The 20,452-nt window shown below is 43.0% G+C and overlaps 1 protein-coding gene across 2 annotated transcripts; it reads left to right on the forward strand.

The window, feature by feature from the left end:
- The first annotated feature begins 466 nt into the window (after window positions 1-466).
- tmem168a (transmembrane protein 168a) lies at window positions 467-10,398 on the forward strand. 2 transcript variants are annotated; one of them, XM_018682803.2, is made up of 6 exons: window positions 467-554; window positions 1,137-2,098; window positions 2,275-2,550; window positions 4,338-4,480; window positions 6,630-6,907; window positions 8,614-10,398. In XM_018682803.2, the coding sequence occupies exons 2-6, from the start codon at window positions 1,265-1,267 to the stop codon at window positions 9,162-9,164; spliced, it is 2,082 nt and encodes a 693-aa protein (XP_018538319.1). In that variant the 5' UTR covers window positions 467-554; window positions 1,137-1,264; the 3' UTR covers window positions 9,165-10,398. The 2 variants fall into 2 exon arrangements, with proteins under 2 accessions (XP_018538319.1, XP_018538321.1); XM_018682805.2 differs by lacking the exon at window positions 467-554 and adding an exon at window positions 635-1,011.
- The last annotated feature ends 10,054 nt before the right edge of the window (window positions 10,399-20,452 follow it).

The following is a 20,452-nucleotide window of genomic DNA, read 5'->3' on the forward strand; positions in this document are numbered from 1 at the left end:
TATATTGTTTTTTTTAATTATTATTATTTCATTCATCCTGCACAGGTGTAATTAATAACGCTGATTATAGCTGTATTACTTTATGGTGCAAGTTCCAGGACTCTGATATTGTGCATGCTGGTTCACTGGGACTCTTAAGTAGAGCAGAGCCCTCATTATTGTTATTAGTTCCAGCAGTGCTTTCTACAGTGTCAGTAAAAAAAACAAAAACAAATGGACAGTGGGCTACCCTATTCAGAATTGTAGGTGTTTTTCTTTTTATGCTGTTGTCTGCACTTCACTTCCTATTCATATATATATATATACACATATATATATATATATATATAATAATTCATAATTATTTAATTGTATACCTTACATGTTTTTCTCATTTGCATATATTCATATCATTTCCATACAGCATTTTTTTTAAACATAAAGGACCGAGAAACATTTTCTCGAGGCTCTACTGTCCCAGCCTAAAAAAGCGAAGGCTTACCCCTTTTGCCACTTGCGAGATTCCGTAGTTTGCAATCCGGAAGCACAGCGGTTGTCACCTAAACAATCAACATGTAAGCAATATTTTAGCGATAAAGACAGTAACTGCAATCATTTTTTAAGTGCTCACTTTGACATGTGTTCACGGACTGCTGCTTATTCTTTTACAGTTAGAGAGATTATTAAAACGTTGATTAGCGAGTTAGCTAACCGTGAACGAAAAGTCAGCAGTGAGGCTATGTAAGTTAGCAAACTTCCCGGCTGCAGTGCCACATAGTCAGAAACAGATAGCTGGGCCGCAGTCATGGTTTGATATATTGTGAGGCTTTGGTCCGGAGATACAGTTTCTTGATTATTTTACTGCTCATCTGTTTGAGTTACCCATATTTTTATTAGCAAATCATACTCAAGCATATTCGCAGTCGATGTATCTTCCTACAAGTCATTTATAAGCTCAGGAATATGTAAACAATGTCAGATAATAACTTCAAAACTTGTTACAGCACAAGAAGAAATCTAACATTAATCACTGTGAGTTTACCAGTTTGCCTGGACATGATATATGTAACTGACTTGTGCTAGTTTTGATTGGTTGACTGAAGGATATTGTGACTTCTTAGAAACTTTAGTAACACTAGTTTTAAAATTGTTCACAGGGGTTGATTTTACACAATGTCATCAAGAGGCATAGTCCTCCATCTGCAAACCTGTGCAAGTCAAGGGAAGGTGACTGGAGGAAACTGAGGCTTCAACTGTGTTTGGATAAGTTGTTTTCAAGTCAACCATGGCTCGGGAGGAAGAGGAGGAGGAGCTGATCGTCGATGGACCCAAGGAGGTGGACATGTTTACATCAGTGCGATGCCTGGGTTACCTGTCCAGCATCAACCTTCTTGTGGCAGTATGCGTTGGCATGTATGTACGCTGGGAGGTGACAAGTGAACCGATGATTCTGGTCATCTTCATCCTGGGCCTCTTTGTCCTGGGGATAGCCAGCATTCTTCATTACTACTTTGCTATGGAGAAAGCCAGTCTCAGCTTATTCCATTTGTGGTTTGGCTTTCTGCTTGGTCTTCTGTGCTTCCTCAGCAGCCCTGCCTTGGTTTCAAATGTCAAGGAACTGGTCGCCAACTATCTCCTCCTAGCAAGTGTAATCATGAAAACAGTATGGGCTGTAACTGAGCGAGTGTGCAGCTCCATACGTTACAAACCCACTTTGTTAACATCAGCTGAGCTGCTGCAGCTCCTGGGATTTGGCATTGCCAGCACCACCATGCATCTTCACATGTCAGTGGCCATAATCGGCTTGGTGGTGGCCCTGGGAGCTCTCATTGTGGACCTGAGGATGAAATCCCTCCTGGCTTTGCCCAACCTGGTCTGTTTTGCCTTGGTCACATCTCTTGTGTTTTTCCAGGCCTTAGGCATCACAGCCAACCCTTATGCCTTAGGCTGCTATCTGGGCAGGCTACTGTGTGAGCCTGTGCTGGATGTGTACTTCAGTGGGCTTGGGCCCAGCGACCGCTGGATGCCAGTGCTCTCTCTGGGGAAGGTGTGGAGGAGGTTGTCTCTGCTGCCTCTGAGTGTGACTGAGCTGGCCTTCTTTGTCCTGGCTGCCTTAAAGGTAAACTCAGCATTTTACAAAACTTGTCATGTCTGAGAACCGACATTCATATTATGTGAGTCATTAGGTGTTTGTGTGAATGAGGAGCTCTTTAAACGTTTGTCAGATAATGATACAGGATTCTATCTAGTTTACATATTTTACAGCTTTGTTTAATGACATTTTTCTCTTCATAGCTGGGCCACTTGGAGCTGTGGTATCTGGTGATCCCAGGTTTCTGCCTGTTTGGCCTTTTCTGGTCCATTTGCCACATAATTCTGCTGATAACAATTTGGGGGTTTCACACCAAGCTGAGTGAGTGTCAGAAGACCTGGCGGGCCCAGCGGTCCAGTAGCCGCAGCCTGGACCAAGTGATGGCCTCCAGGGGCATCCGACACTTCTGCCTCATTTCAGAGCGACTGGTGTTCTTTAGTCTGCTGTCAACAGGCATACTGGGGGCTGTGTCCTGGCAGGTAGGTGACAAATTACCTCTGCTTTAACTCATATCAGAAAAAAATATAAAAACAACTTTACAGCCAAGTTTGCAAAGCATCCAAAGATTAAAAAAGTCCTTCGACACATTTGTAATAGCATGGCAAGCATCAGTATACTCATGTCATACACAGTAGCCACGTCGCTGCCAAACTCTGGTGCATTCAGCTGGTCAGCATCTTAAGCATCTTTGAGTTTCATGACAATGCCTGTGTAAACACACCATACACCCATGTTATAAACTCTGCAGAGAAAGGCTAGTGACCATGTGCAGTTAGTAGTTGCTCCCAAAGCTGAGGCACTTCTGCTCCAATTTAATTAGCACTTTAATATCCCTATCTACTTGCATAAAGAGCAGCAATAACTTATTTAGCCTTATTAGACGTTTACCTTGTAAGAGTCTCATGGGCCTGAGTCCTAATTTGAGATCTGCACACTGTTGATGTCAGTTGCAAATTTTCCTGAGACAGAAGGAGCTGTTAGCACTCACATATGAGAAAGTTATTATTTAGCTCCTCTGGTGTGTGTTTTTTGATGCTTTAAAGCAAATTTTTTGCCTGTGCTGTTGCAGTACAGTATGGTCAGCCCTTTAAATCCACACGGCTCTTATGCACACACACAAATAACAGCAACTTTTGTACAGTCTAATGCAGTCTCAGCAATAAATACAGCTTTTGTGAAACTATGAATATCTGGAGATGTGTTGATTCAACTCTATGCAAATGTTCATGGTGATAGTCTGCGGTGTTACATTGGATTCACTGCTTCCATTGAGTTTATATGGAACACCTACCCAAATAGATTTTCCAATTCAAATAGATTCATTTTTGTAATTTGGTGTGTATGACATCTTCCTTTCAAAAGTCTGCGTGGAAATGCATTTGAAAGTGCAGATTGACTGAAAAGCAGAATAGTGCTTTTGTGCAGCTGTATAGAGGTGACTCCCCTAATCAGAAGTCAGCTTGTGAATGCGGCGCTGTGAAGTTGCAGAGCTGCTCATGTGTAACCCCCCTCGACTCCCACAGCTTGGGGTCGGCTACCGCAAATCTGATTTCCACCTGTCAGAAACACTGTCAGAGTGCATTATGTTGTAAAGTCGTCCTTTACACTGTGTTGTGCCTCCTCTGTTCATAGTGCTACAATCAGGCATTCAAGAATATGAACACGTTTAATAGGTATACAGCTTCATAAAAGTTAAATGAAACTTGACACATTTTTTCAGGCGCTTCCATATAGCTTGCAAACTCTAGCGTGGTTCCATTAAACTGTGAAAGTATTGATATGCATTCTTGGACACAGTGCCATGCTGTGCAAGAGACAAAAGAAAGTGATTGCACTCAAGGCCTAACAATGCTTTGTAGCACCACATCTGCCTTAGGTTGCTATATTGTATTATGTGTGTACCGTATAGAAGTGTATGAAGTGTAATTGAAATGGAATGAAGAAACATAAAGTAGGTGAAAAGATGACAAAAATGTAATAGTTTCATTGTACAGACTCAAGGCCACCCAGAAAGTACAGGCTCATAACATGAAAGTAATTATTCTGTTTTAATGGATGCTACATTTTTAGTCTGCTTCATACAGTGCATTGTGTCTCCATTTAGTTAGGTCCTGTCATGTTTTGTCCTGCGATAATAACACTGTGTCAGTCCCGTATTGTATAACTGTCTTGCAAAGTGTCACCACCAATTAACTGGCTCTGATTACTTCAGTTCAAGCTGTAAGTGGTGAGCGATAGTGATTCTGGTTCTTTGGCTTTTTCGCAGCCCTCCAACGGCCTCTTTCTCAGCGCTCTGCTGGTGGTCCTGCCTTTGGAGTCCCTGACCCACGGCTTGTTCCATGAGTTGGGGAGCTGCCTGGGGGGAACCTGTGTTGGCTACGCCCTGGTCATACCAACTGCTTACACCAGGTACTGCAGGAGATGCAGGAAAATAGAGATGCATACACACAGACAAACTTCCACTCTTGAATCCGACTCTGACTCTAAGTTTATTGTGCAGCCAATGAAAAAGCAGAAGTAAGTAAAACAGGAAAACCCAGTATGTCAAAAAATAAAAACAAAACAGAAAAACCAAAAATTTCAACATCTGAGAAGCTGAAATGAGTAAAAAACTTTCTCTTGGTTAATGTCTTGATCAGTCATTCCAACACTCCCTACTCAGTTAACACAAAACCAACTGGATAAATAGGCCAATAACTATGCATAAACATGCCGCTAATGTTCGGGCCCTTAAGGGATCATCTAGTGCTCCCTCCGCAGCATACTAAGTTGTTCAGCTGGAGCGGTTAGCCATTAGCTGCTGCTGATGCCGCTTCCAGTGCCCTCTCAGTTGGCAGAGTGTTTTTTGAAATAGCCTCCTTAGTTTTTGATGATGCCAACACGTCTCCCTCCTCCCTCTAAACAGCACAAGCCAGCCATCAGTTATACAGTAGTATTTACATTTTCAAGAGCTCCTCGACTGTCTAGAAATCCAGCCCTTGGAGATTTTTGGCTGGTATGTGTTGTATATTGAACTTTCAGCTGATGGTTAGCTTTAGCATTCAGAGGGGATGCCGGGCTTACTAGTCTTTAACTCTCCAGGTGATTTTGGATGCAAGCCCATACCCTGTTGGAGCAGCGGGCGCTCTGTATGCAAAGCCATATGTGCACAGTCCATAGGGAGGATTGCGAGCATGATGAGAATGCGGCAGTGTATAATCGCGTTGTTTGATTGCCGCAGATCATGTTTTCACAATGACAAGAGCCCCACAGGGAGATTAGAGAGATAGGGGTGAGAAGGGAAGGCGCGCAGGGGGAAAACAGGGAGGGCGAGACAAGGGGGAAGAAAACACAAGGAGATGACCGAGGTTGTAAACAGCGTAACAGGGGAGGGTGGCGGTAAAAGCCAAAAGGGACAGACTGAGTAAAGGAACGGGAGGAATGGTGAAAGAGGGGAAGGGGGTGGGGGAGAGGTATGGAGCTCTGACAGATCTGTGGAGAAAAGGACAGGATTTTTTTAAGGATGAAAGAGAGAGTGTTACAGGGGAAGATGTGGTCTGAATCTCAAACCACAAGCGTTCACTCCCCTGGAGCGCCATGAGATCTGAAAAGATTAGATGGGTTTAGGTGAACAGTGAGCTCGCCAAGCCATGCAGAGGTTGCAGTCAGTCCCTGGCCAAGTTGTTGTATATCTTTATAGAAGGAGTTTACATTATGCTGAGAATGTTGTTGTCTTTATGTCCAAATATGAAGAATGTAATATGAAAAGCCAGCTTAACACAGGTGTCACCGTCAATAACAGTGATCACATCACACGCTGAGGAATACATCTGCTTTGGCTGTCAACAAATAGCAACTGCTTATCTATCCGCTGGCTGGAAAACCAATCGAATCTCATCCACTTTAAATGAACTTTAAGCCGCCCTTGCCAAGGTGAGGTTGAAGGTGATAATGTGGGGCACAGGGCACGCTGTGATGGCTGCATTATGTAGATGTCCGTAAGAGTGAAGTATGACTTAATCATCTGCTTGGCCATGAATAACATCAAGTCCAGAGATCGAAAGAAAATGTATAGCTGCACTGAATAGCTGATGGCCTTGACTTGGTGTGTGTGTGTGTGTGTGTGTGTGTGTGTGTGCGCCACATGCATCTACACACCCTCAACTATCTTCAAACTCAGTTCCTGCTCTCAGTTCTTGTCACCCCACTCAGTTCTCCTCCTTTTTCTTCCTTTCCTTTCATTCTTGACTCCCTCCACATCCCTGAGGCTAATGTCATTTCCTGCAGCAGTGATCCACCACTCCTGCTCCTTCCATCTCCTTTTCCCCATCCCCTCTCATCCTCTCCTCTCTGTCTTCTCTCTCCCCAGCGATGCAGACAGCTACTCCACCCCGGCGTGTCAACCTATCAACTTCTCACTCATTCATCTCCGGTTGCACGCGCCCCGTCTCTCACTCTCCCACCCCTGCTTCTGACAAGCCACCTAACTTGAATCTCCCTCAGAGTAGATAAAAACAGGATTATTTTTTCTCACTTCCTCTCACCTCTCCCTCCCTCTCTCTCTCTCTCCTCCGCCCAGTCCCGATGGCCAACCCATTCTCCTACCACCGGAGCAGGTGCAGCAGCTGAACCAGCGTTCCACAGGTATGCTGAACAACGTGCAGCGCCTCTTCTCCCACCACATGATCCAGACATTCGGCTGCGACTACTCCACCAGCGGCATCACTCTGGAGGCCCTGCAGACCAAGCTGCGTGACTTCCTGGAGCGTCGCACTGTGGACGGGCCCCGTCACGACACCTACCTGATTTTCTACAGTGGGCACACGCACAAAGGCACCGGGGCGTGGGCTCTGGCAGGTGAGAGCTACATACCCACTTTATTATTATTTTCTTAATTTTAAATTGAGCCCTCAAAATTAAATCCCCTCACTGAGCCATTCTTTTCATTTCTGTGGATGTATTCGGGATGCAGTCTTTAACTTAGAACATTTTCATGCTTATTTCAGCCGACGCTGATATTTTTCATTGACTCCAGTACCACCATCGTGCTTATCATTATGTTCCTCCAAATTACATTTCTACCACCAGTAGAGTTGACCTATTATTTCAGTCATCCCCAGCCATGGGGTAACTTTAGAAGGTACTTCTGCAGTTGGCAGCAGGGTGCGTAGAAAGATTGTAGCTCATCTGTTCTGAAAAAATAGAAATTATGATTAGATAAGAATATTATAAGATATAAGAATAGATAAAACAGTCAGTTTCTCTCACTCCTTTCAGTCATCACAGAAAGATCACAAAATGTTTTGAGAAATGCAGTAGTCATCAGAGATGAATACAATAAAAATTGAACATAAGAGTAGTATTTATGCTGTTATGCTTCTCAGTCTACAGCTCGACTCCCATTCTTTTCATTTTCCTCTCCCCTCAGTCCATCAGTGGCTGGTTTGATTTACAGATCAGACAATTAAGCCAGAAGAGTTAAAAACTTCCATCAAAGGCTCAGCGCAGAAGTTCGGTTCCAGTAGAGACAGTTCTGTGAAAGTCGCAGACGGTCCGCTGTGACACGAGCCTCCCCTCAACAGGAATGAGAATCACAGCAGGTTAACACCGTGTCAGCTCCAGCTCTTCTGTTCGGAGATTACTTGACACATTATCTCTGCGTGCGGCTGCAAACAGTGGGGGGAGGGAAAAAAGAAGAGAATCCCGGTTGAAAAGATAATCACTTCCCTGTGTCACCATCCTGAAGGGACACTTTCAGTCAGTGTTCAGTAGATGATTCAACACATTTTTGAAAAAGTGAGGACCGATTTGGCAGAAATCCAAACTGTTTTCAAGTCTCTGAATCCTACAGGTATAAAGCCTTTGTGCAACAGTGTTGTCCAGTGCTAAATTATACTGAATGAAATTCTGTTGATCACAGTGGATACATGCCTGCTAATTGCTCAGCAGCAGTGTCTCTTAATTCACTTGTAGATTTTCAGGCGTGTGGATGGAGCCCAATTTCCAATCCAAATATAAACCAGTCCTTTGTAAGATCAGTTCTGTGGCCAGCAGCACGAGTTATTTTTTCTCCTTAGAGCTAATTTACTTACCCAGCACTTTCCTACAATAAATGATGATATTGAGGTAACAGAAATAATTTGGTACATCTGCTGGCGAGATGGCTGCGGCTCCCATCTTTGTACTTTGGATACGCCATCTGGAAAACAGCATCTCTGTGCAGTTTGTGTAGTTGTGTGTGGTGATGACAGACAGACAGACAACCCTGCAAGTGAAAGTTGACAGGTTTGATCCCCACAAAGCCGCTGTGTCCATCAACAGCTATGTGTCCTGTTGAAATGTCCTTGAACATGACACTGAACCAGTAGTGGCCCTGTAACCACCACTACATAGAGGGTTTGGTAAAGAGAACTGGCTTTGTGACTGCATACAGATGTAGATGAAACTGACCTGTGTGACCTGTTCCCCTCTTTCCCCTGCACTGTCTCCCTAACACTCCCCTTTACCTTCTCTATCCCTCTCTCTCTCTTCTCCATCTCACCATCTGACCCCCTCTGCTACAGGAGGTGAGAGCCTCCACCTGGCCCAGCTACTGGAGCTGTGGAAGGAGAAGAACGCCGGCCACTGCTCCCGTCTCATCCTCGTCCTGGACACTGAGAACTCCCTCCCCTGGGTCAAGGAGGTGCGCAGGGTGGATGGGATCTACATAGCAGTGCAGGGGGCCGAGCTGTCCACCACCAGGGTTGACCCAGAGGCTGGAGACATCCCCCTGCTGGGTGACTTCACTTCTGAATGGGTGGAGTTCAACTGCAACCCAGACAGCGACACCCAGTGGTCGGAAAAGGGGAGGACTGTGACGGCCATCTACAGCGTGTCCAAACGCTGGAGCGACTACACGCTCCACCTGCCCACCGGAAGTGATGTTGCCAAGCACTGGAAGACCCATTTTCCCAAGGCTACGTATCCCATGGTGCACCTGTCCAACTGGTGCTGTGGTCTTAACCTGTTCTGGTTATGCAGTGTGTGTCTGCGCTGCTTCAGGAGGTGTAAACTAGCCTGGTTCCCACCCGCTGTACTGGACACTGGGCAGGGCATTAAACTGGTGCATTCATAGGTGACATGGGAAGTTGGAAAAAAAAAAAACTGCTAGAGTCAAAATGAATGTTACAACTGTTGGAGTATGCTGGGTACAAGGTGTTTGGTGTTCAGTCAGAGAGATTTTCCAGCTCATCACAAATGTATTTTAGCATCATACTAACCTGATGTGATGCAGCATTTCATAACAAAACACTTAATATTATATTGGAACCTCTGAACAAGGCAGTAAGAAGCCCAATAAAATAACCTCTTGCATGCAGTATATGGTGAATTCAAGAAATGAGATACCATAATTATGATACAATATTATGGTATGACTTAAAGAGATCAAATTGTGTGTTTTTGTATAGATTTATCATATTTCAGGGCAGTGTGTTATATGTTTCTGGGTACTCTGTTGCCATTACTTCTTTGTAAATCTCTTTATTTTGTCACAGCATGCCATTTTTTGTGCCTTCTAAGTGCCTTAAAGATGGATTTGGGGTCATCTTTAAAATGGTTGCCTAATTTTTTTATGTGTATATATACAGTATCCTTGCATTGCCTCATTTATATTCAGAGGATAATCTTAATTTAAACTGTGTGAGCTGGGAGGGGCTCAGTGTCTTCCTAAAGCCTTTCAACAAGATGGACAAAATGCTTGTTGTGGGGGCTGAACTCCAGTGACCTTCTGGTTACAGGAAAGTCTAACCACAAGGCCAACCTGCCACTCTCGCTGCGACATCCTTTCCATATCGCTTTCAAGCCGTTTAAATATGCATGTATTCCTGTGCTGAACAAAGACAGATGCAGCGGTTGAGAGACTTGAGTTTATCATCGTCAGACAGTGGCCCTCTATCGTGCCTCGTCTTCGTTTATTTACACTAATGAATCGATCTTGAAGAAGTCGTTTGCTCTTTACGAACTTAGTGCATTTGAGTTTTTCTGGCTGTTGTCCTTGCCATGCTGTGAAACAGTGACTTGTCATGCAGTGTAACAAATCAAGAAGTTCCAAGTGCTTTTTATTCATGCCCTGACCTCAAGAACTCATGTTGGCCATCCTTTATTTCCTACTTTACTTGCTGCGTTTGATCTCTCTCCCGCACATCCCTAAACTCTGGAGTGGATTGTTGCCTTAAAAAGTGTATTTCACTGTGATGTTTTCAGAGAGGCAAAGTGGTTCTTTCCTTATGTAATTTCCCTTTGTACCTCAACCAAGCTATGTCTTAAAGTGTCAGAATTAAACTTAGATAATAAACTGATAAAACATTGTTCACTGATTTAACTGCACGAGAAATGTGTGGAGAGAATACAAATAGTTAAGAGTTTCGTTAAATGGAAATACTATAAGAGAAAACAATAGATAGGAGTGCAATGGTAGAGAAAGTAAAGCAATCGGCCAGGCTCATTTAACATGGCTGGTTTTACAGACACTGAGTAAATACAGATTCTGCTCTGTTGAAACTCCAGCATTGCCTGGCAAATATTAGGATTGTGAGCTGGGGAGAAAAATGAGAACTAGTGTAGAGGGGAAAAAAATGAAACAACACATGACACAGTATCTCTGAGGGATTTGCTCGCTGAGCTTTCACCTCTGCTAGCCCCAGTGCCTGGCTTGGACGTGTGTCAAAGGCTGCTGCTGGGTATTTCACTGCCCTCAGAGAGCAGGAGCTGTAGCCTGGCTCGCACCTGAAGGGCACCGTTAGGCACAGAGCGCGGTTCAACAGGGAGACCTTGGAAAAATGAAAGCTGACATTAGAGGCAGCGTTTCATATCAGCTTTCATCCATAACGTGCAACAAGGAGAGAAGGGGAGAAAAGTGGCATGAACCACAGCAACCTCTTCACCACTTTGAACTAACTGCACTTAGTTGCTGTAAATATGAAACCATTAGGCAGGTATGAGCAATAAGTTGAGTATTCACAGTGGCAATTAGTGAAAAAGAGGCAAGTATAAATGCTGTCTTGTGTGGGCGTTCTGCAGCCTGCAAGCAGCGGTTATGGCTAAGGTCAGGGATTCATGTATATGGCGGGAATCATTTATGAGAATATTAGATTATGGGCCGGATTCATCTCCTAAACTGGATTAGGTAATAAAAGAGTCAGCCGCCTCTGAGGCCCGTGCAGATGTGCTGAGTCAGAGCCTGCCACACACATACTCAAACACACACATCAACACCGATACATGCGTAGATACGAGCTCTCCCCTGCCTTCCTCTGCTCCTGTTTCCCTTCAGCTGAGTCTCTCGTCTGTGGGTAATTACAGCCTGTCATGGGGCGTTACCTTCTAATACAGGCAAAGCGACGTGCCTGATGCTCGCCTGCAATTTATTTGGGGGAATAACTGTGTTTTTATAGCCCAAGTTTCACCTTCGCATGGGAACTGGAGATGCAAAATACGTCAACTGTTTTTCTATCACTGTTTATTCCAATCCCTCCAGAGGCACAGTGGGGGTGGCAATTTTAACTTCCTCAAACCATGTTTTGAACCAGTTGTTTGGAGCTAAACCTTTTGATATTCATTACTGTCTTTAAGGGTGTTTGAACTCTGCAGGGGAGATATGGTCTGATAAGTTATCATTTACTTTCTATGATTTTTAAGCTAAAATGAGCTCTTATAACCCAGGCATTCCTCTACAGCTCAGTGACATCCAGCAGGCATCCATTTTAAGCTAAATGTACTAGAACAAGACATATACATAAATGCTGAATGTCCCCTTTTCTCTTCTTCTCTGGGAACAGAAGGAGTAATGGGATGAGAGATCACAGATTCAGCAGCATCATTGTTCCAACTTTTTTTTTTTCGCCCCACTTTTCAAGAGGCCTGCTTGCTGTGGCTAGCAGTAGGTCTGACATTGAAATGTCAAAGCCATTATCTCAAATTACAAGGGCTGAGGATGCGTTTAGTGGGTGTTTAACCGTGCGACACTCCCTACTATGCAGACAATCATTTGGAAGAGGCTGCCAAAAATCCCCCTGCTCTCAGGCTGCTCTTTAAACGGGGCACTTCCTTTGAAAACCATATGGTCATTTTAATATCATAGTTTGCATCAGACACTACATTATTTGGCAGGACCCTGCACACAATTAACTTCCTGCCAGGATGTTGGAAAAGAAAACGTAACCATTTTTGGACCTGTATCTTATCTCCAGGTCAACGTTTGTGGATAGTTCAAGGAATAGTTTGACATTTTGGGAAAAAGGTTATTCATTTTTATGGGTAAAGTTAGATGAGAAGATTGATATCATATTCTTTCATGTCTGTATGGTAAATATGATGCTACAGCCAGCAGCCAGCCTTAGCTTAGCATAGAGAGGAAACATGGAATATTTACTCACATAAAAGTGGAATTAATCTTCTCATCTAACTCTCGGCAAGAAAGCAGATAAGCGTGTTTCCCAAAAATGTCAAACTATATTTTTTATGTGTGCTGCATATGAGTACGATCAAGCTTTTCCAGCAGGAGTCAAGAACTACTTTCACTGGAAGGCAAAAGTTTTGAGCTCCTTTACATTCACTGTCAAGATTAGAGTATCAGCAAAAATGTATAGATTTTCAAATTCAAGGCAGAGATGTGAAGAGATTATTCATGGTACAAGGGTTGGAATTACTCTGGGAAAGGATTTACAAGCTGATGTGGACGGGGAGATGAGGTGAAACAGACCTTGTAGCGTTGGTTATTACACATATGCCTTCTTGTGAAGTGAAGGTCAAGATTATAGAGGGATAAAGGAATTAAGTGTATTTTGTAGAGTACTGTGCAGGCGGGTATCTGTCCACCATTTACACATAAACCCTCTTTCACTGTCTCATAAAAAAAGATCTGATTATATAAAGTGAGGGGTAAATGGACCTTTTCCAGGTGTGTCATCACTATGGATTGCTAATTTTGATCTCAACCTTAATCAAACTCTCTGGATATTAGGCTCTTGTAAGCAGCCAAATATATTTAGTATGAGGCAGATGATGCAGATACACTTGATTCAATTAAAAGTGTAAATCGGAGGCTAACGAGACTGTCAGCGCTGTGGGATCTGAGGTTCGGTAATTAGCTTTGTTGTCACAGTTGGGTTGAGATGGGACAGGGCTAGACTGAGCTAGGCTAGTGAAACAGATGAGCTTCCTATTCTGTTCTCACATCTGGGAGCCCAGTAGTCTTCTAAAGTCAGCCCAAAGCAGACTCCTCCTGCTCAGGGGAAATATCTTTTTGTGTCACCAAGGGAGCTGAATTTGGATGGTTGAATTTTTGCAACACTAGAAGGTGAAATACTTGGATGTATTTTCAAGACTTATTTTAGAGCTGTTTGTGAGCAACATCACATTTCATTGTGCAATTGAGTCATTAACTCTCATTCAGTATCAACAATACACGCCCGGTAATTTGAAATGAATAGCAATGAAACTGTTGCCTCGCGGATCTTTTAACCAATCAGATTTCGAGTTAGCGAAGCCAGGGCCATCCAGCAGGCCTTCGCTAACGTCAACATTTTCCTGTCATTTGATTGGATGGTCAGAGTTCGTACTGGTCAGAGCTAGCATACTACGTCTATAGCTACTAGCGCAAGCTAGAACACGGTAGTATAGATTTAGTAGCTGTTTTTTCAACCCATGGTGACCGGACGACGAAGAAGAGTTCAGTGGCTCTGTTGTAGAGGTTATCTCTGCGTCCTTTTCTACCGCCATGGAGGCTAACGCTGAAAGTCAAACCTGTCCAGTCGTATTTTTCGCGCACAAGTTTGAATTCGCTTTAGGACTGAGAATGTCCGCTCGACAGAAGCATTTTCGGTGAGTAAAACGCATTTTACCTATATTTAATTGTTTACGTTTGTGTCATTTTACTAGTTAATGTTGATGCTTTTGCTGGATGTGATGTGTGTGGCTCAGCTGTGTTTGGAGACCTAATGAACTGTGTTAATTGGGTCTTTCAGTAATGGCATTTATTCTGGCTGCATGGCATGTTTGTCTGTGCAAAGCTCCGTTTTACTGCTTTTCTGTATATTGTTGATGGTTTCTGTGACATCGGTATTAAGTGGTGGGTTAATTCAGGTAGGACACCAGTCAAGCCGTAGGTGTGAAATACATTGTATTTTATGCAATGTTTGGATGTCCTTATGAAACCCTTTCTTGAACAAAATTCAAAAAGTCGTGCAGAAAGTTAACCCTGCTCCCCGTGCTGCCTCTCTATAGACTCCCGTCCTGTCTTGAAATTCTCTCTCCACCTAATGCAGTACTGATGCATGACTCACCTAAGCCTGCTGCACCGATCTTCAGTCTGTCTGACTGCCGGTAAATGGGTTATGTAGCCGCACTGGGGGTCTCTTCTCAACCATGACATAACAACGCACTCAGGCACTGACTGGAGACATACCTGTTTACTGCCTGTAAGTGAAGCTCAGGCATTCGGAAAGGTTGGGTTGAAGGGGGATTAAGGGATGGCTGCTTCACAAGATGATAGATTTACAAGAGGTCTTTTGCTCTCCTGCATGTTTATCAGTGGTTGTGTTTACTTCTGTGCTTGTAGGCAATTGCCTGTCTTGTACAGGTGTACCCTTGTGTGTGTGTTTTGCACATTCACTTAATATCCGTTTAGCAGAAAAGACGTCCAGAATTTATGCCATGGCCTTTCCCCAGAGGCAGAGAAAATCCTAAAGGAGATTTAAGTAGAATTCCTACCTTGAATAATAAGAAAATCCTTTTGTGAAAAGAGCCAGAGCCAAATTTATGCACAATTTTGGCCATGGCTTCATTATTGCCTGGCGTTATTGCTTCACATATGCTTGTCCCCTCACCTGCTGGTTTTGTGATTGTATGCGCGTGAGAGCAAGGATGTGCACACATATGCGTTCCCCTCTCTTTCTGTGTGTGTGTGTGTGTGTGTGTGTGTAATGTCAGCAGAACCCCAGGGGGTCTAACAGGAGCTCGTTTGATTGCAGCCTCACAGCTGGCTCACGATGTTAGCCAGCCGGGCTCCAAGTGAAGCTAAGAGAGAGAGGAAAGAGAGAGAGGGGGCAAAAATGTGAGGAATGGGAAGGAGAGATGACCCAATAAATAGTGTCAAAAAGAGAAGGCTTTTTTTTTTAGCCGGCCAGAATATATTTTTGGAAAAGGACACATGCATGCTGCAAGAAAAATGCTTCCTGTTTGGCCACACAGATGGTATTGCCGGGTTTACTGTGGGATTTAAAGGCAGGACTGGAGCCCTCGCTCAGTTTAACTGCTGCGGTCAGAGCCTCATGCTGTTGGGCAATTGGGCAACGGCATGGAATAGCCTAATTTAGAGGCAGATGACTTGATGTCCCTGAACAGAGGAAAAATAGAGACATAGAGAGACAGGGAGACATTGTGGAGACCATGAGTGTTTGTGTGTATGTGTTAGCGTAAAGGGAGAAAAATAAATTGCTGAAGAGAGAATGGAATAGATGAGAAAGCACACTGATATATATATATAGAGAAGAAATAAACACACACAGTCCCATTGAGGACTGCTGTCATCCATCGCTGTGTGCAGTGTGGGAACATTCCAGACTCATCTGTTTTGGCTGGAGTGCGAAAGCTTAGAGAGAGAGAAATTCACTGAGAAAGAACAGGAGACTGCCGGATGGGGGGTGGAGGTTTAAAGATGCCGAGCAGCAAGAAAGACGAGCAGACAGTGAGGAAGAGAGGAAACAAGATAAACAGACAGATGAGAGTGGAAACAAAGAGACAGAAGAGAAGACAATGTGTTTTTGGCTGTCAGGTGATGTGTTAAGGGGGCGGAGAAGAACCTGTTGCTGCATTTCTGCTCCAGCTGTTCCATTTGGATTTAAAAAGCCTGTTTTCAATCACTCATCTGTATGTGCACAGTGTTTGTGCAAGTCAACAACACACGCAAACTTGAGTCTGTGCCATATTCTGCAAATTTATTTGAGTGAGAAAAGGATGATTTGATATCTTTGTCTTCAGGATCTCTAACACTAAGTAATAATGAGTAATATGGTCTAAACAGGTTTATCCTTGGGTGGTAAGGTGCCTTAGTAATTAGAGAATAACCAGAGTCACAACAGTGAACTTAACTCTATATAAGGGCTCTTTTTCTCTTGATTTGTTGTTTATACTCTGTGGTTGTTGGAGTTATTAAACAACGTAGGTATAATGTGTGAATTAGCTAACAGCCAAATGGGTAAAAATAGTCACACTAGCCTCTAGCAGTCAGGGTAGTCATCTTGGAATATTAGATACACTCCCAAGTCGAAATGACTGCCAAAGTAAACAGCATAAGCTAACAGTCTATAATTATTTCAGACATGAGAATGGTATCGTCGAACTCTTGGCAAGAAAGCCAACAAGTTTATTTTCTAAAATGTTTAACTATTCCTTTAAGAAAAATAAAAGTAATCTTCCAGCTGTAAAATTATGAAAAATTTAAGAAGATCTCATAAATAACGCCCTGTTTCTAATAAAAACAATAGGCATATCATGATATCAGATCTAGAGAGGGAAGTTAACAAGAGTGTGTATTAATTGCCCCACCGATCATCATGAATAAGGCGTGAGACCAGTCAGCCTGTCTCATCACCTGAAGGGCTCATTGCATTTTAATGTATGAAATGTGCTATACAAATTACATTTGTCTGATTAATTGCATCATTTCTTATTCAAAACATAGAGGAAGATTAAAACCTCTCTGAAGCAGTCCAGTTGAAAGTGCTTTAACGATGCCTTCAAGGACACCGTGGGGTCCGCACTGTTATGTGAACAGTTTATTATTTATTGTTTTCTTGATAGGTCTCTTTGATGACCTTCCTTGACCATTAATCTGCTGCCTGTAACTGCTGCTTCACCTCTAGTTGCCAAGCTGCTGTTTCAGGTTGAGCTGTTTTAACACCCAGCCGTTGATCATATTCAGTTTAATTACCTCTGCATGGACTTGGGGTGCATTAGAAATCATGATCTGATGCATATTCAATAAATTGACTGAAACAGCAAATGGAAATGGCTACCCCGTGATGCGTACTCATCTGTGCAGTGGAGATTTATGCAAGAATGACCTTCAGACGTCATCATTCTCACTTGCAGGCGAAAGAAAACAGAAATCCTATTGATATTAGGTCATCATTGAAGGGGAGCTTATGCATGCTGAGGGCTGTTTCATATACTATGTTTGCAACTGCATGATTTTAAAGATAAGTAAAGAAGCTATAAATAATTCAAGTTTGTGCTATATACAGTAGCTTTGTAATAGCAAGTATAACCCCAACAGAGTCCCAAGGAGGCTTTTTCATGCATATTTGTTTTTAGAAGCAGCACTGGAATACCATATATCCTGCAGTAATTCAAGACTGAAATTAAACATGACAGAATCAGATAGAACACCAGCTGAGATGACCAGAAATGTCCAGGCCTCCTTAACGAGCGAATGGAACACACAGTTACGAATTGCCAGGGAATCAAATGTCTCTATGCAGTTGTTTTCTGATTGTACAGTAGTCTGTATTTCTTTTTAATGTGAAAGCCAAGACGTTGCTTGAAAGAAAAATCACAATGTAGTCTACCTCACATGACACAAATCCAGAGTTTATGTTTCTAATATTGTTGCAATTTCTCTGTACTCCCCTCAGCTTGTCACGATAAGGCACACATTTGTTACCTATGGCACACATTTAATGCCTTCTGAGTTAACGCTGACATCTTTTTATTGTTTTTTTTTTTATAATCAGGAGGAGATGAATGAAAGTTGAGTCCTGACCCACAGAGAGAAGTGGCTGCCAGGGCCCCTGCATGTTTTCTTTATTTACTCATCAATGATGTTTACCAGAGGCTAAGAGATTGAAGTTGCGACATCAGGGACTGACTTTTATTACCCGGGGGTCCTTTGTATTCCTGGCTGTCCACTGCGAAAAAGCTTTCTATTGATTGTCTCAGAGCAGGGAAGGGGATTTGGAAATACGCACAGGCACCGAAAAGACACGGCTGTGTTAGCAATCTCTGTGGAGATCATCAACCTCTTGAAGCTGGGTGTTACCAGTGCAGGAAATGGCTTAAATGATCAACATTTTCTTCCTCTTTTGTTCTTATTTTTGTCATTGCTCTCCTTTGTGTGCCTGGCCTTGTTCCCTCCAGCTGTGCATACTGTGTGTATGCAATATACCGTAGGCACACACATACATACAGTATGTGTGTAGGCTAATGTGTGTTTGCACGTATGCACAAACGCGCCTCTGTATATACACTTCACTCGGATGAACTATGTGCACATTTATTAGCTTGTGCTGCATTACGGAGAATTAACTGACTGAATAACTTAAGCTCTCACTGTGCTAATTAAAACAGCTTGCACTCAGTGATGGTGCAGCCATGGCAAGACTGTAATTAATTTCTGAATGGACGCTTTTTGGACACAAGGATGTTCTGAGGACTACCAATGTCAAAACATCCTGTGTAGTTTGGCTAAGGTACCATTCTTAAAAGTGATTAATTAATGTTGAGCAGAACACAAATTAATTTCTAGCCCAGTCAATAGCACTGCTGGCTCAGTGTTTATTGTCCTTTTGCTCAGAGAGATTGTATTTGCTAATGACTGATGAACAGATTTCATAGTTCCAGAGGCAAAAAATATAAAATATCTCCCACAATCATCTCCAATGGCATTCTTTAAAGGCCTGTAAAACTTATTCCCCATTGAGTCACAGTGGTAGTTAATTAATTCATGAGCTATGTCATATTCCTGTACAATATGGTGAGGAGAAAAGATGCTGCCAACAAGTTGTCCTTGCCAGCAGCCTTATTATCAGTCAATAATGAATTTAGATGACCCATGTGATGCCAACCGAATGGCCACACTCACTGAATACAAACTCAAAAATTTGTATGCATCCGTGGCTACTAAGTATGTATGTGCTTGTGACTGCATGTGTGTGTGTGTTTCACATGCATGCACACCCATGTCACCAGCAGCAGGGAATCTTAGGAAAGCGCCTGACCCAGAAAGCAGTACGAGGAATGTGAGGCATTACCCTGTCGAGCTCTCCACCCCACCATTCATTTCCATCAAGATCTGTAATAATGCTTGTACTCTCTGCTGAAATTGCTTTCTGCCGTTTCGGGTCAGTAGAACTGGACTGCGGGATGGGGGAGGGTGTTGTTTCTGCGCAAGTGTTCTCTGCTTCTGCTCCCTCTTCTTTTTTTGTGGTAGTTTGGGGCCTGTGGTCAGCCACCATGCTACAGCCATATTAGTGAATTGATTTATATGTGCAGAAATGCTGGGCAGTCCTCGTAATAGAGGTTTACAACAGCATGATAGAGTGGCCTCCGTGTGAAACGCATTTACACATTTTTCCTCTTTCACATTTCACCTCCTTTTTCTGTTCCGCTCTCCTTTCGCCATGCATAGAGCATTGAATTTATTAGTGCAGTGATGTGATGAATAATGCACTCTGTCATATTTTTTCACAGGGTGCTTTCATTCTGAGCAACAGCATGACATAGCCAAATATTTATCTGTCTTTCTATCGGAGTAGCCAAACAGTTGTGTTTAGATATGGGAGTGAGACAAATGAACCCTTTGCTCCCTCCAAAGACAGCAGGGCTGCAGCGTTTTACAAGAACCCATACGGTTTCTATGACAGCAATGAATTTTTAAAACACCAAACATTTGGTGTTTGAAAAAAGTAAAAATAAATAAATGAATAAAATACCACCCTAGCTAATCAGCATGCAAACCTGCATGCCGCCTGATTGGTTGTGAGGTAATTGGTAGCTTTCATTTGACAGCATGCTGATTGACCCGCCTTGACATTTTCAACGATGTCGCACCGACTTGTCAGCCGCTCAGGTTTCTGCTTGAGAAATCACAACCAATCATGGCAACTTATGCAAAGAGCTCTTAGAAAAAAGTAAAGAGCAGAAACCGTAGGGGAGGCAGCTCGGGATCAGTTGAATCCCAATTATTAAAACTTTGAAATAGTCTTCCTCTGAGTCTACACTTGAGGCATGACTGCATTGATTTTCCAAAAAGAGCTCGCTGATGGAAGCAGAGCACTCGCAGCTCTCGCTCACACCCTTATAGTGATCACAGTTAAGGGTGAGTGGTTAAGTGGGTGATTAAGCAGAAGCTGATTGTCCTCTTCTTCTTGAAATATGTAGAGAGAAGCTACAGTATATGCTGTATCAGCTCCTATAACAGCATTGTCATCAACATCTATTTTATCATTAGGACAAAACTGCCCTTACGCTTCACTTTGCTCATCATCGTCATGCTAGAATTGGCAGGTGTGAGTATAGGCCAAAACTCACAGACCAAATGGTTTTGTTTAAAGGGGCTATTTAAGTTTTCCCTGCTGCCGAATG

This window comes from Lates calcarifer, linkage group LG18 (assembly GCF_001640805.2).
Source record: "Lates calcarifer isolate ASB-BC8 linkage group LG18, TLL_Latcal_v3, whole genome shotgun sequence".
Taxonomy (NCBI): Eukaryota; Metazoa; Chordata; class Actinopteri; family Centropomidae; genus Lates; species Lates calcarifer.

Coding starts and splice junctions, on each gene's coding strand:
- tmem168a (XM_018682803.2), top strand. CDS start 1,265: ATGGCTCGGGAGGAAGAGGAGGAGGAGCTGATCGTCGATGGACCCAAG. Junction 2,099..2,274: donor TTGTCCTGGCTGCCTTAAAG/GTAAACTCAGCA, acceptor TTCTCTTCATAG/CTGGGCCACTTGGAGCTGTG. Junction 2,551..4,337: donor TGGGGGCTGTGTCCTGGCAG/GTAGGTGACAAA, acceptor GCTTTTTCGCAG/CCCTCCAACGGCCTCTTTCT.